The sequence below is a fragment of the Mesocricetus auratus genome, unplaced genomic scaffold (assembly GCF_017639785.1).
Source record: "Mesocricetus auratus isolate SY011 unplaced genomic scaffold, BCM_Maur_2.0 Super-Scaffold_100007, whole genome shotgun sequence".
Lineage (NCBI taxonomy): Eukaryota > Metazoa > Chordata > Mammalia > Rodentia > Cricetidae > Mesocricetus > Mesocricetus auratus.
Window position 1 is genome coordinate 62,751,406 of NW_024429191.1, and position 14,587 is coordinate 62,765,992.

At 37.9% G+C, this 14,587-nt stretch overlaps 1 protein-coding gene across 1 annotated transcript in view; it reads right to left on the reverse strand.

Annotated features, from left to right (window-relative positions):
- The window catches only part of Aatf (apoptosis antagonizing transcription factor), a 99,924-nt gene that overhangs the window by 36,638 nt on the left and 48,699 nt on the right, over positions 1-14,587 (reverse strand). The window contains exon 8 of the mRNA XM_040749372.1: positions 11,089-11,172. Within this exon, the coding sequence (XP_040605306.1) occupies positions 11,089-11,172 (84 nt within the window). The remainder of the gene's footprint in view (positions 1-11,088; positions 11,173-14,587) is intronic.

A 14,587-nucleotide genomic window follows, 5' to 3' on the forward strand; every position in this document is an offset into this window, starting at 1 on the left:
ATCACATCTTCCCATAAGAACCACCCTTCTTTAGTGGTTCCAGAGATACTACAGGGTCTGCAGACTCCTCCTAAACCACCTTGTCTCCTCTTGGAAACTCTCAAATGCTGTCACTTGTGATTTTTACATCTTGAGGCTCATAAAAAACAGATGTGCATATAATTTCAAATATTTGGGAAGGAACTTCTGTATGCACCTGCAGTGTACATAAAATGATTCACTTCCCATGGGGTTTATGTTTCTCTAACTTTTTCCCACAAGGTTCACTTACTCCTCAATTAATTCTACCACCTAATATTTCTTCTTCCACTATCCTACTAAAATGAATGCTACCCTCCTTCTTCCAAGAGCCTCCTTTAGTTTTTTTTAAACCATTAGTAACCTCTCCTTCTTCTGTAATCTTTATAGGCCCTCACCACCAGTAAGCATTTCTGTTGTTTATATCATCTTCTTTACTTGGCTATCAGCTTCTTGAGGGCAGGAAATATAGTTATTCAAATTCTTCCATATATCCCTGCAAGAACACCACCCACACATTATTATTCAATGTATTTTGTTGAGTCAAGTAGTAAATAGTGATCTTAGAAACAAGTATTTAAAAAGCACTCAGTTTTTAATAGGAAAACTACATTGGGAGAAAATTAACAGAAAATAGAATAGAAGGAAATCAGAATGAGTGGATAAATTCTAAGAAACACCTTAATTCTGAAGTTAAAAACTATTCCCCTTTGGTTACTAGGGCAGAGAATGAAGTCTGCCCAAGTCCCTCCCTGTCTCCATCTTTGAGAACTCGGTTACCTTTCTCTACTTTTGACCCAGCTGGGTTGCACCTGGACAGATTTTGGAAGGATGACAAGTTTAGACACCAAATGAAGTAGCTCTGTTTAAGCTTACTTGACTTAAAATTTACTAGTCTTTCCATACATTTCTTTAGACATAATATATAATGTCTTAATGTCTAATAATTTACTAGAACTGTAAGAAAATCACTATCAGCATCAGGCTCTGATATATGAACACAGTAAACTGAATGCTAGAGAGCTTCTTAACAATTTTGCTTTCCCTTTCTTCTTACTACAAATAAAAACAATTTAATAGTATCAACCTACTCTTTCGAATCTTTGCTAAAAGTAACAAGAGAGTGAAGGTACTGTCAGATAAGTTTTACAACAGTCCCCATTGCAAATATTCTGGCCTCTTGGTCCCCAGACATTTTTTTTAACCTGTTATAAAGGTAGGGATATCCTTTGGGTTATAGCTCAATTGATATTTCTGGGCACTATAGAAATATTTCTTTTAATAGTATCATATAATCTATTATTTGTGTTGAAAGAATAGAGAAGTCACATCAAGCTGGAGGATTCACAGTTAAGAAACTGGATGGAGAACTAATTTGTGTTCTGTAATTATGTTCTGGTAAGGACTAAAAGCCTACCAGAAACAAACTCTCTTTTCACAGCCCCCTCTAGCATTCAGATGCCAATAATTCTTCAGCTCCACTAAAATCAATACTCTATTGACTCTGCCATCTTTTCAGCATCCCTCATCCTCATTCTCCCCTCCAGTGCTCACCTTCTTTATCAGGTAGATAATGATCCCATGGTTCCTCAGGACAATTTCTCCTGGTATACATCCTCTACTCTCCTACAGGTTGTGCCTTTGTTATACAGATCCACAACCTCTTACTAGGGATAGAATCTTGGAGTTCAAAAGTTTTAGAATTTTAGCAAGGAAACAAAATAAAGTGCATGTAGTATAAATGTCTGGGCAGCACCCCAAAGTCAAACATGTGTGCATTTCTGGGTCTGAGTTACCTCACTCAATCTGATTTCTAATTCCATTTACCTAAAATTTTCATGATTTCATTTTTCTTTATAGCTCTGAATAGTATACATGTACCACATTTTCATTATCCATTCATCAGCTGAAGGACATTTATGTTGTTTCTGTTTTTAGGCTATTGTGAAGAGAGCAGTAATGAATATGGCTAGGATGCCAAGAAATGTGATATAGATGGGTCATACAGTTGACCCCCCACTCCCAAGACAGGGTTTCTCTGTGTAACAGTACTGGCTGTCCTGGAACTTTCTCTGTAAGCTGGACTTAAACTCACAGAGATTTGCCTGTGTCTGCCTCCTGAGTGCTGGGACTAAAGGCATGTGCCACTACCACCCAGAACAGTAGATTTATTTTTAATTTTTGAGGCTTCTCCACACTAGTTTCTAGAGTAGCTGGACCAATTTGCAATCACGAACAGTGAATGAGGGAATGAGATAAGTAGGATTATGGATTCAGAACCATCCCAGGAAGGTGCTGTACCACAGCAAGCTTAAACATAAGAGCTAGTTAGCAATAAACCTGAGCTATTGATCAAACATTTGTAATTAATATTAAGCCCCTGAGTGATTATTTGAGACTGGTTTGGGACAGGAGAACTCTACCTACAGTAAATTCTAGGATAGCCTATACAACATAGTGAGATTGCTTTGAAACAGCAACAACAAAACCCTTGTTTCGTTAAATATGGCTACTTCATTGAACAACAGCCTAAAAAAAGAGGAATTTCCCAATAAACACACAGTAAATAATCAAATACTCGAGTACTTGCTGAATGAATGAATGAATGTGAAAAAGAAATTTGAAGGCATTAGTGTTTGTTTGTTTTGTTGGGTTTTGTTTGTTTGTTTTTTTTGAGACAGTTTCTCTGTATTGTTTTGGAGACTGTCCTGGAATTCACTCTGTAGACCAGGCTGGCCTCGAACTCACAGAGATCCGCCTGCCTCTGCCTCCTGAGTGCTGGGATTAAAGGCGTGTGCCACCAATGCCCAGCTGTTTTGTTTTTTAAGACAGGGGTTTGCTATGCAGCCAAGACTGGCCTCAAACTCAATATCTTCCCAACTTAGGCTCTAGAGTACTGAAATTGCAAGCATGTCACTATACACAGTTCGTCGGGTTTCCTTTTTTTTTTTTATTACAGAAAACTCAAACAGCCAAAGGTAGATAACAGCATAATGGACCCTCTCATGACCATCATCAATCTGAAGGCTCTTCTTATAGCCTGGTTTCCAACAATGACTACATTCTTGAAAATAAAAGAATTAACTAGTTATTAATTAAATACAGAATCTTGTTATGTAGCCCTGGCTAGTCTGGAAGTTTGCTATGTAGACCAGGCTTTGAGCTCAGAGATCTACCTGACTCTGCCCCCTGAATAGTGGGATTAAAGGCATGCCTGGTTTTCAGGTCATACTTTTTTTTTTTTTTTTCAGACAGGGTCTTGCTATGTATACCAGGCTGCCCTCAAACTCGTAGAGATCCAGCTGCCTCTACTACCATGTACTGGGATTAAATGTGTGCACCACCTCACCTGGCTCAAGTCCTATTTTTAAAGAGAAGCTATGCAACTAAACAAAATTAGAGAGAACCCTCCTTGTTAGAAAATCCTTGGGAAGGGAATTTCAACAGATTAGCCTCTACAAATCCATCATCTGGCACAATAAATGTTAATGGAATGGTCATAATTGCATAAAAGTGATACATGTGCTCAAGTGGCTTTTCAAATTTGTCCAATCAGAAGACAGCATAATGCACTACAAAGAAAATCAAGCTGGAATTAAGAACACTTATGTTTCAATGTTCTGATTCAGTGTGAGGGCTAATCTCTTCCAGTCACTCATTGGGGCTAATTATGTTCAATTTTAGATCTATAATGCACACACATTTTGAAAGATCTTATTAACTTACCCTCTTCTTTGCTAGAACATTCTCCCTATAAGTTACTTTGAGGGAAGAATAAATTAAACAGAACTTAAGGCACCAAATCAATATGAAGAGGTAGTTTCTTATTCCTTGAGAAGTACCCAATTCTTCACTTGCAGCTAAAAAATACTGCTGGGATCCTACGTTTATTTACACTCTGCCAGTATATATTTAACTTATTACTACAAATCAGGCAATTCTGGCTACACATTTGCTTAGTAAACTTTCATGGTACCATTTATGTTTAAGAAAGTTTCGTCAACAGTTCTAAGCTAATCCTTCTTCTTTCCTGCCTAGTCCAATACATTTTATTGCTTAAAGCTTTGTTTTAATGAGTAAAGCAGTGGTATGTAAGTCAGCATCTAATACTTTTTAAAGCAAAGAACCAAAAGAAATGAAGGTACTAGGTATGGTGGTACCCTCCTTTAATTCCAGCACTCTGGAGGCTAGGGCAGGAGGATCTCTGTGAACTCATGACCAGCCTGGTCCACATAGAGAATTCCAGGCTAGCCAAGGAAATGTAGTGAAGCTCTGACTAAGTCCCAGTCATGTGCCTTCTGTTCACGTTGCAGCTTGATCAAACTTCTGAACTTGGCATTTAAAATCTGGTTTTGCTGGGTGTGGTGCCACAGGCCTGTAATCCTTATACTTGGAAGGTAGAGGCAGTAGGATCAAGTGTTCAAGGCCAGCCTGGGCTACATGAGACTCTGTCTCAAGAAAACAAAACTGAACTCAGTAAAACATGCCTTTTGTTCTTCTATTCTGCAACAGCTTCTATGATAACCCAAGCTAGTGACCAAAGGCTGGTGCTGATGCCATACTTGTCTCTCAATAATGACAATAATAATGATAGCATTTTTAGTGCCAAGTGTCTAAAGAGTCAGCCTATACAAGTTACCATGTATTGAAAATAAAATTCTTACACATGAGACATAAAATAATCTTGTGATAGTTATAATTTAATTAGACTAAATTACTAATTAGTTATTTTAAAACATTATTACTATGTCCCCCAAACTCAAAATGGTTAGCTCCTTGCTCTACCTTCAGTCATAATGTCAATTTTCAAATTTACTTGCATGTTCTCTCTAAAATCACCTAATTTCATTTGACTTTTAAGAAATCCTATCCAGATCCCAAATACAAACATTTAAAAATAAAATTAAAAACAAAAGATTGCTTTTGTAAAAGGCATCTATTTTCCAGTAAGAAGAGATTCATATCAGACTTCCTAACATGTTAATAACCATTAGCTGGGGCCACTGGGAAGTTACATGTCAACAGTAAGAATATTGCATTGCTATTAACTTCAATGATGGCTTAAGACGCTACTTATTCTCACTTCCATTTAAATGCATAAAATTAAAGTCACCACATCAACTGTCCATATTAATCACTCACTGAGTTAATTAAAGAAAACCATCTTGTCAGACAGCCTGCCGTTTCTCTACTTTTCAACACAATCAACTTTTAATAGTTTACCAATTAGTAATTACTTGTTTATGGCATTATCAAATATACTGGATATAGAGGTCTAGCATATGGCAAGGTCAGTTCTAGACATATCCTGATAGTAAATAAAAGGAAAAAGTTAATCCACCAAAATGGTAGCCAAAAAAGCAAAGCCTATTATGCTTTCCTCTAGATACTCCTGACAAGATTCAAAGTGACAAGGCAAACCAGATCAAAACTAAACAGAGCTGGAAGCAACATACAAAATCCTAATGAACCCTTAGGATCTGGATATGGATCTGTCAACATCTAAGTTCAGTTCAATTAGAGCTTTCTGAACAAAATAACTCACGAGGTGACAAGAAACTAGTCTGAGGTCTGGGATATGAAAAGCCCAGTCACTTCATATAGCTATTGTTAAGGTCAATCACATCACAACACCAAATCTTATAAGGATTAAATAAAGATGTCTGTCAACCACCTATCTACACTAGGCAACTAGGACATAAACACTGTTCAGAGAATACTTGCTCCCAGATCATTAAGAATTCAGGTTTACCAAGAAAAACTACCCAGGCTTTAAAAAAAAAAAAAAAGGAAACAAGGGCTGGAGGATAGCTCAGCCGTTAAAGGCTAGGCTCACAACCAAAAATATAAAAAAGGAAACAAAAGAAAAACCTTAAGTGGTGGCGATACAGGTAACACATCTTTAAAAAAAACAGAAGTCATAAAGTAGCAGAGAGAGTCATGAGGATGAAAATAGGTACTGAGACATTGCTAAATGGCCATCACTCACGGCCACTGATGCTCTGTGAAGTCATCTCTAAGGATGAGCTTGCACAAGAGACAGACCAAATGCAAACCAAGTCCATTGGAAAGTGAAACATATACTGCTTTCCTGCAGCAGGGACTCACCTTTCATAAAGCCCTCTTGTTAGCTACACCACACCTTCAGCAATCCAGCTCCCACACAAACCAGTATCAAAACTATAAAGCTAATTTTTTTCATTAGAATTGTTAAGTAACAGGAGTTCAATAAATCATTTGCCTTTTAAAAAACAAAAATTTACTTTCTAACAATATAATATTTCTTCCAGGCCTAAAAAAAAAATGAAGCTTATTTATTTACAAACTGAAAGCCGTAAAGCTATAATTTTTTTATGGCTCAAGAATGAAATATTTAAGAAATAAAGATACATCAAAAGAACAAAATTTGGTCTAGGCAACCTGGAGATTGTTTCCATTCGCTGTGTGGTTTTTTTTTTTTTTAAGGAGGTTACTTAAGTTTTAAAACTCTATTTCTAAGTCTTTCAGCTCTAAAACTGCTAAGACCAGGAGCTGGCAAGATGGCTGGGTGGTGAAGGCGCTTGCTACCAAGCCCAACAACGTGAGTTCACATGTACAAACCTGTACTTAGTCACCTATGTGTGTGTACACTCACTCATACACACAAATAAACAAACAAACAAGCAAGCAAGACGGTTCCGGAAGTAAAGGTGTATGCCACCAAGCCAAGTTTAATGATCTGAAGTTGATCTCTGGGATCCCCATGGTGGGAAGAGAGAACTGGCTCCTGTGACTTGTCCTCTGACCTCCACATGTGCACCATGCATACACACTCACACAAAACCTACACACAGATACAAAATAAATAAGTAAACAATTGCAATAAAAATGTAAACGATCTAACCACTGATGAAGCTGAGATAGGAGGACTAAGAGTTCCAGGCTGGGCTACACAGTGAGACTGTCTCAAAAAAAAGATGATCAGAGCCAGTGAAATGTGTCAGTGTTAGGTAAGGGCACTTGATATAAAACTTAACTACCTGAGTTCTATCCCTAGTACTCACAAGGGAGAGAAAACTGACTCCTGCAAGTTGTCTATATACATGCTTGTAGTACATAAGCACACACATACTAATAATAAATTAGTATTGTGGTAGCTCCCCCAAAGGCTTGGACATTTAAGCATTTGATTTCGTGAGGTTTCAGGTGTAGCATTGTTAACAGGAGTACATCATAGTTTGCTCTACTCCATGCTTGAAATTAAGGATGTGAATGCTCAGTTTCCTGCTTAGCCTGCCTGCTGACATGCTTCCTTTACATAATGGACTTCCTCTCTGGGACCAGAAACCCAAATAAATACTTTCTTCTATAAGATGCTTTCAGTTCACTCAGTGTTCTATCACGGCAACACAGAAAAATAATTAATACAAATACAACACTTTCTAAAAAGTCATTTTAAAAAGCAATTAAATAAAAATTAATCTGTCATGGGGAAGCATGTCCTAGAAGTTAGGAGGCAGAGGAAGGAGGATCTCTCTGAACTTCAGGCCAGCTTGGCCTATAGAGTGAGCTCAAGATAGCCAGGACTACATAAAGAGACCCTGCCTCAGATTAGATAGGAAAGTAGATAGGTAGACAGACAGACAGACAGAAGGACAGACGAATCAATAAATGATTTATGAAACCCCTCACTTCACTCATTCTTGTATGTATAAATACACATGAGTGTATAAGTGTGTGTGTGTGTGCGTGTGTGTATGTGTGTTTATACCTGTACCACTATTGTTAAATAAGTAGGCATGCTTTTAAAGTTCAATGACCACTAAGAAACAGAGTGGAAGCAGAAGTGAAGGTGTAAGCAGGTTGGGGGAGGGGGCAAGCTGACCCTATACATCATCTTCAGTAGTTAGGGCACTTACACAGTCTCATAATACCTGAATTAACTAAGTAAGCCTTTAAATCCTCACAATGGAACATTAAAATTCAATGTGGCTATAATCTCTTCCTTACAAAACATGGACCCAAAGAGTTTAGCCTAAAGTATGTTAAAAAAGGTGTGTGGGGAGGGGTGATTATAGTCACCATCTACCTCATCCACATGACCATATTTTAAAAAGACAAAAGAGAAAAAAAAAATAAAAGAAACTCACGGGCCTATTGTAACACATTGTACCCCTTCTGAATGCAACACTTAGCTCAGGCTCACTACCCTGACAAATAAGGAAAGGACTTTATGAAGCCAATTTAATTGGGAGGTGACAGAAAACATACAGCCATTTTCTTTAGCCTTTATCACTGAATTGGCTTCAGTTCCAATCTCTGGTAAATCCCACTCAACAGAAGAAATTAACCAGGTCAGCAGAACAGGTGCTACGCTGTGTCTGTCAAGGGCCTGGCATCACCAACCACAATTACTTGCACACAATGAAGCAGTAATCTTTACAGATCATCTCTTCCAAGCAGCATATTGGGGAGGGGGAGGAAAACAGAAGGGAGGAGATCAGGGGAGTAAAGGGGCAGTGAGTAGAAGAGAAATAAGAAGAAATGAGAAAGGGCAAGAAAAGAAAATGAATGTGCAGCTGCCTGGCGGCTCAGCAGATGTCAGGGTGTGATGTACGAGGCTAGGATAAGCTGTCGTAGCCTGCTGCCAAAGAGGGGTAAGTGATTAAAGCTTGCACAGTTCTAAGCACCATATTTAGAATCTGTGGGGCTTCAAGACTTGCACCCGTGCCTCGCTGTGCCACCAGATGTTGGCAACTGGTCCAGTTCCTACCGAGTGTGCAAGGATGGCAGCAGTTGGTACAGAAGCAAAGCAATCTGGAGTGTTTCCGGAGACGCTGTACATTAACAAGTGTCACCCATCATTCACCTTTACAGAAGGCTGAAACAACTCCAATTTGCTGCCACTTCCCTCTTGGGAAACAGCCAAGATAAAGTTGTGCCTGGCAGCCCCATTTGTTTCACTCAGGTGTTTCAGCTGCCTTACTGACCTCTATTAGTTTAAGTTTTAATTTAGATTAACCTCAGCACCCCAATTAACCAGCAAGGGGAAAAGCTAAGATGTGGCTAGTCATAACTCCGAAATCAGAATTTATTAAAGTTAAAATTATTAATTAGGATGAAGGACCAATCAAGTAATGCTATTTCTTCAACAGAATTAAAATAAATAAAGAAATAAAAATAAGGGAAGACAAAGAAATAAGGAGGAAAATAATTTTCAAGACTCTATGATTTTGCCAGTGGAATCGGCTTCTGTATATAACTTCAGCAAGTTCAGTTTACCTTCCTCAGACTATTTAATTCATGATGAACTTTTATTCCAGCAATGTCACTTCAATTAATGAGGACTAGAACATTTTTGATTGTCTCTCCTGATCTCACACAATTAGAAAGCATTAATGTCCTGTATCAAGACTCTCCAGAACGTTTCCTGTCCTTCTGATAAATGGGTTTAAGAAGAAGAGAAAAGGAAAAAAATCCAGACCCTTGACTGGAGCAGCTGAGGCCAGTACTCTCGATCCTTTATCCTCAATATACTTTTCACACTCACTTAGGGCAATAATTTTATCAAGTACTAAAAATGATGGGCTAGAGAGATGGCTCAGCACAGTAAGAGCAGTTGCTGCTTTTGCAGCAAACTGTGGTTTGATTCCTAGCACCTACATCAGGCACCTCACAACCACCTGTAACTCTAGTTCCATGGGATCCAATACCCTCTTCTAGACATGGACACTAAATGCACATTGTAAGTGTACAGAAACACACAAATAACACTCTAAATAAATAAGTAGATAGATAGATAGATAGATAGATAGATAGATAGATAGATAGATAAAAACCATCACTGGTGAGGAGCATTTCCACTGGGCAAAAAACCACATTTCATTAATAATACAATTTATCAAGAGAGTCAAATATAAAGTTACTGTAGCCTTTTAGACTATCTCAAACATTTAGTTCCTCTAACCAAGCACCAGGGTTACTAACATTGTCAGGAAAATTGGGGGAACTCTCCTGAAGATACAAGCACTGGCACACCCCAGTGTCTCACTTAGCACATGGGAAGTAAAAGCAGACAAACTGCAAGATAAAGGCTAACACAGTGAGATGCTTTCTCAAAAAAGCCAAAACAAACAAACAATTACAACAAGAAAATAAAAACTTGAAAACTGGACCATACATCAATTTTTTACCAATTATCTCTTTTAGAGTATTAGACAGACAAATGGAAAAATCAACAGTAGCTTACATTTTAATATACACGAGGCTGATTAAAATATACAACAAAAATATTCAATGAAGGGGCTAGAGGTGGCTCAGTGGTTAACAGCATTTACTGCTCTTGCAAAGGAGCAGGAATAAATTCCCAGCACCCATGATAACTGTCTATAACTCCAGTTTCAAGGGATCTGATATTCTCTCTTCTGGCCTCCTTGGGAACAAAGCATACCCCAAGACATACAAAGAGGAAAATAAAAATAAATAAATATTTTTAAAATAAATCACAATAAAAAAAAAGACTGAATTAGGTTATAGAACCAGAAATGCAACTCAAGAACTCTAAGATCCCAGTTCTTGTCTAGCATGTACAAGCCTGAGTTTGCCTAGCACATACAAGGCTCTAGGCTTGATGCCTAGTACCTGGAGCGGGAGAACAAAGTTAGACTGAACTAGTGTGGTAGTACACATGCGATTCTATCACTCAGGAGACTGAAGGAGGGATGCCAGTCCGAAGCTGCCTTAGGCTGCTGGTACACAATGAGACCCTTTCTCAAAAACTGAAAACAAAATAAACAAGAAGCACCCAGCAGAAGAAAAAGAATAATTGACACAAAGAAGTTTAAACTGTTTTACAGACAACTTAGACCAGAGCAGTGTCACTAAATAGCTGCAACTGTTTTCACCTCAAAAGGAAAATGCAAAACCAATAATCCACAATGACACCGTCTAAGTCAATCCAGATTACAAGGATTTCTACCTCCTTTTTGACTCCAAAATAAGCCACCTTTTTATTCAAAGAATGCTATCAGTGGACTTAAGATTTAAAATCTTGGCTTGTTTTAACAAAAGAAGAATGTGTAAAATTCATACCTGGTGGTAGAAATCATCATCATCAAATATTTCTTCATCCAAGTCCTTCAGGTGAGCATTGGCAGGAACTTGAGGAGGGATCTCCTATGTCAGCAGGGTATAAAAGGGCATGAATCCCAGCGATTCTGTCAAATCCATCTTGCTACCCAAAGTACTACATCTAAAGGTCAAAGCACATTCTGCTTAAGATATAAGTTCTTATAAGATATAAAAACTCCATCCATCCATCCATCCATCCATCCATCCATCCATCCATCCATCCATCCATTCATGTTTGGTTTTTCAAGACAGAGCTTCTCAGTATAGCTCTAGCTGTCCTGAATTCCTTCTATAGACCAGGCTGATCTTGAATGCAGAGTGCTGTAATTAAACGTATGGACCACTAAACCCAGAAAAAACTCTTAAATATATATTTTTTAAATGAAAAAAAAGTTCAAGAACAATCTGAGCACTATAGGGAGACCAGGTCTCAAAAAGGATGGGAGGAGGGAAGATTAACAGGTAGTGACAGAACAAAGAAGCATAAGTAATCATGAAAACATTTATGCTCATTTTAATGAAATCCACACAAATTCAAGTTAGAAAATACTATTTCTCACCTTTCAGACTGGCAATATCAAGGACTTGGAAAACAGTTAGAGGGACTGGAATTATTAGGAGTCTTTTGTGAGGTAATTTGGCAACATCTATCAGGATGCAATGTATTTTCTTTAACATTTTTCACTTTTAAAATTTCATCCATCCATACATTCATACAAACAAATATTTAGCAATGTTTCCTATAGTTTGTTTCTAAAACTGGAGACATCAGAAACATCAAGGTTTTTGTTTTTGTTTTTTTGTTTTTTCGAGCCAGGGTTTCTCTGTATTGTTTTGGAGGCTGTCCTGGAACTCGGCTCTGTAGACCAGGCTGGCCTCGAACTCTCAGAGATCTGCCTGCCTCTGCCTCCTGAGTGCTGGGATTAAAGGCATGTGCCACCAACACCTATCTAGAAACTTATAGTTTATAGTCACACAATGAAATTCTTTATTTTTTTCAAGACAGGGTTTCTGTAGACCAGACTAAACACATGCACCACTACTTCCCAACACAACTTACAATGGAATTCTTTACAGACAGAAAAATATAAAGTAAATTTCCATGCTATGATAAAATATCTAGGATACAGTATATTTTAAATTTATAATTTTTTAAAATATTGTGACATTTTGATTATTTGTTTAAATGCAAATAATAATTTGATTTAATTTTACAAAAGAACCCCTGAGGTGTTATAGGCAGTTAATAACTGTTCAGGAGATGAGAGTGATATTCTTCAGTGCTAAATTGTCCTTGCTCAAGAAATAATCTTCCACCCATAGTCATACAGGCACTAATTAAAAGCAGTGGGCCACGTCAGGCAGCGGTGGCACAAACCTTAAATCCCAGCACTTTGAAGGCAGAGGCAGGCAGATTTCAGTGAGTTCAAGACCAGCCTGGTCTACAAAGTAAGTTCCAGGACAGCCAGGACTATTACACAGAGAAACCTTGTCTTGGGGAAAAAGAAAAAAAGCAGTGTTTCACAAATAAGCAGAAAATGAAAGTAGGAGGAGACTGGGAAGAAGGAAAAGTTTAGTGGGAGGAGGAAGGGGATAAGAGACAATATGCTTAAAGTACATAGTGTGTATGTGTAATGAAAATGTGGGGGGGACCCTTAATGATTTAAAAGGGGAGCAAGAGATGGCTTGGTGGTTAAGTGCATGTATCACTCTTCCAGAGGATTAGAGTTCAATTGCAGTGTCTCTGACCTGCACACACATGCACATACCCGTTCATGCGCGCACACACATACAAACACACACACCCCTAAAAAGAAAATAAATATTTCAAAAGGAAAAGAATTTTCATATATTATATATATATATGTTGTATATCTTACATACATATATATGTCTTTATATATAAGTACGTATACCTACATATATAAATATGAATATATAATTTATATATGTTACATATAAGTCATATGCATAAAGCCTATAGAAACAATATCATGATTGGAATTTTCAGAGTAGAAAAAAGTTTACATTTAATTTTAATTCTATGAAATTAAAAAGTATTGAGTAAACTTTTCGGTAATTAAAAAATAAAAATGTGTAACATGGAAGGGGAAAAATTTCAGTCTTATCCACAGACAAATGGCTGCAAGGAGAGGGAAAATTAACCTCTCCAGGGGTAAGCTCCTTTACTGGTTATCCAATATGAAGTGGAAAGCCCTGAAACCATATACACACAAACAACAACAAAGACTCAGCAGGTTGTATTTAGATAATTGTGTACACATATACACGTATATGCAAAAAAATAACCAAAGAAAGAGAGGCTATCAATTTGAGTGGAGGGCATCGAAGGGGCTGGAAGGAGGAAAGGGGGGAAATAATGTAATTCTAATATTTTTTAAATTTATTTTTATTTCATGTGCGCTCATGTTTTGCTTGCATATATGTCTGTGTGATGTTGTCAAATCCCCTGAAACTGGAGTTATAAGTAGTTATGAGCTGCCATGTGGGTTCTGGGAATTGAACCCAGGTAGAGCAGCCAGTGCTCTTAACCACTGAGCCATCTCTCCAGCCCATTAACACTGTTTTAAAGAGATCTATAAACATAAAAAAAACATAAACTACAAAATTAAAATATGGTGGGCTTAAGAGATGGCTCAGTAGTTAAGAGCACTTGCTGGCCAGGCAGTGGTAGTGCACACCTTTAATTTCAGGGCTTGGGAGACAGAGGCAAGTGGATCTTTGTGAGTTCGAGACCAGCCTGGTCTACAAGAGCTAGTTCCAAGACAGCCTCCAAAGTCACAGAGAAACCCTGTCTCAAAAAACCAACAAAACAAAACAAAACAAAACAAACCCACTTTGTTGTTCTTACAGAAGATCCAGGTTCAGCACCCACATGATGGCCAATAGCCATCGGTTAACTCCAGTTCCAGCAATACCCTCTTTTGGCTTCCAAAGCACTGGATGCTCACAGTGTGTGCACAGTCATACACGGAGGTGAAACACTCACACATATAAACAAACAAACAAAACAGGGGTTAGCTGGGCAGTAGTGGTGCATGCCTTTAAACACAACAGCACTTGGGAGGCAGAAACAGTCAGATTTCTTTTGAATTAGAGGCCAGCCTGGTCTACATAGTGAGTTCCAGGTCCGCCAGAAATATGTAGATAGAACCTGTCTCAAAAATATCCCCCTCAAAAAAGAAAGTTTCCTTTTAAACAAAAGAATTTCAATATTCCACGCTCAGATCATTTAAGGCAAACATTAAACAAATGTCCATGTTGTCATTTCTACACAGTAGCATTGAAATTAAATCTTAAGGTCTGCAGTGCAGGACAGTAGTAGAGGGTTTGCACAGCATGTGGAAACCCTGGGTTTGATCACCAGATCACAGAAACAACCACAACCATCTAAATCTTAAAAACTGGATTTTAAACATTTCTTCTACCAAACTCCTGT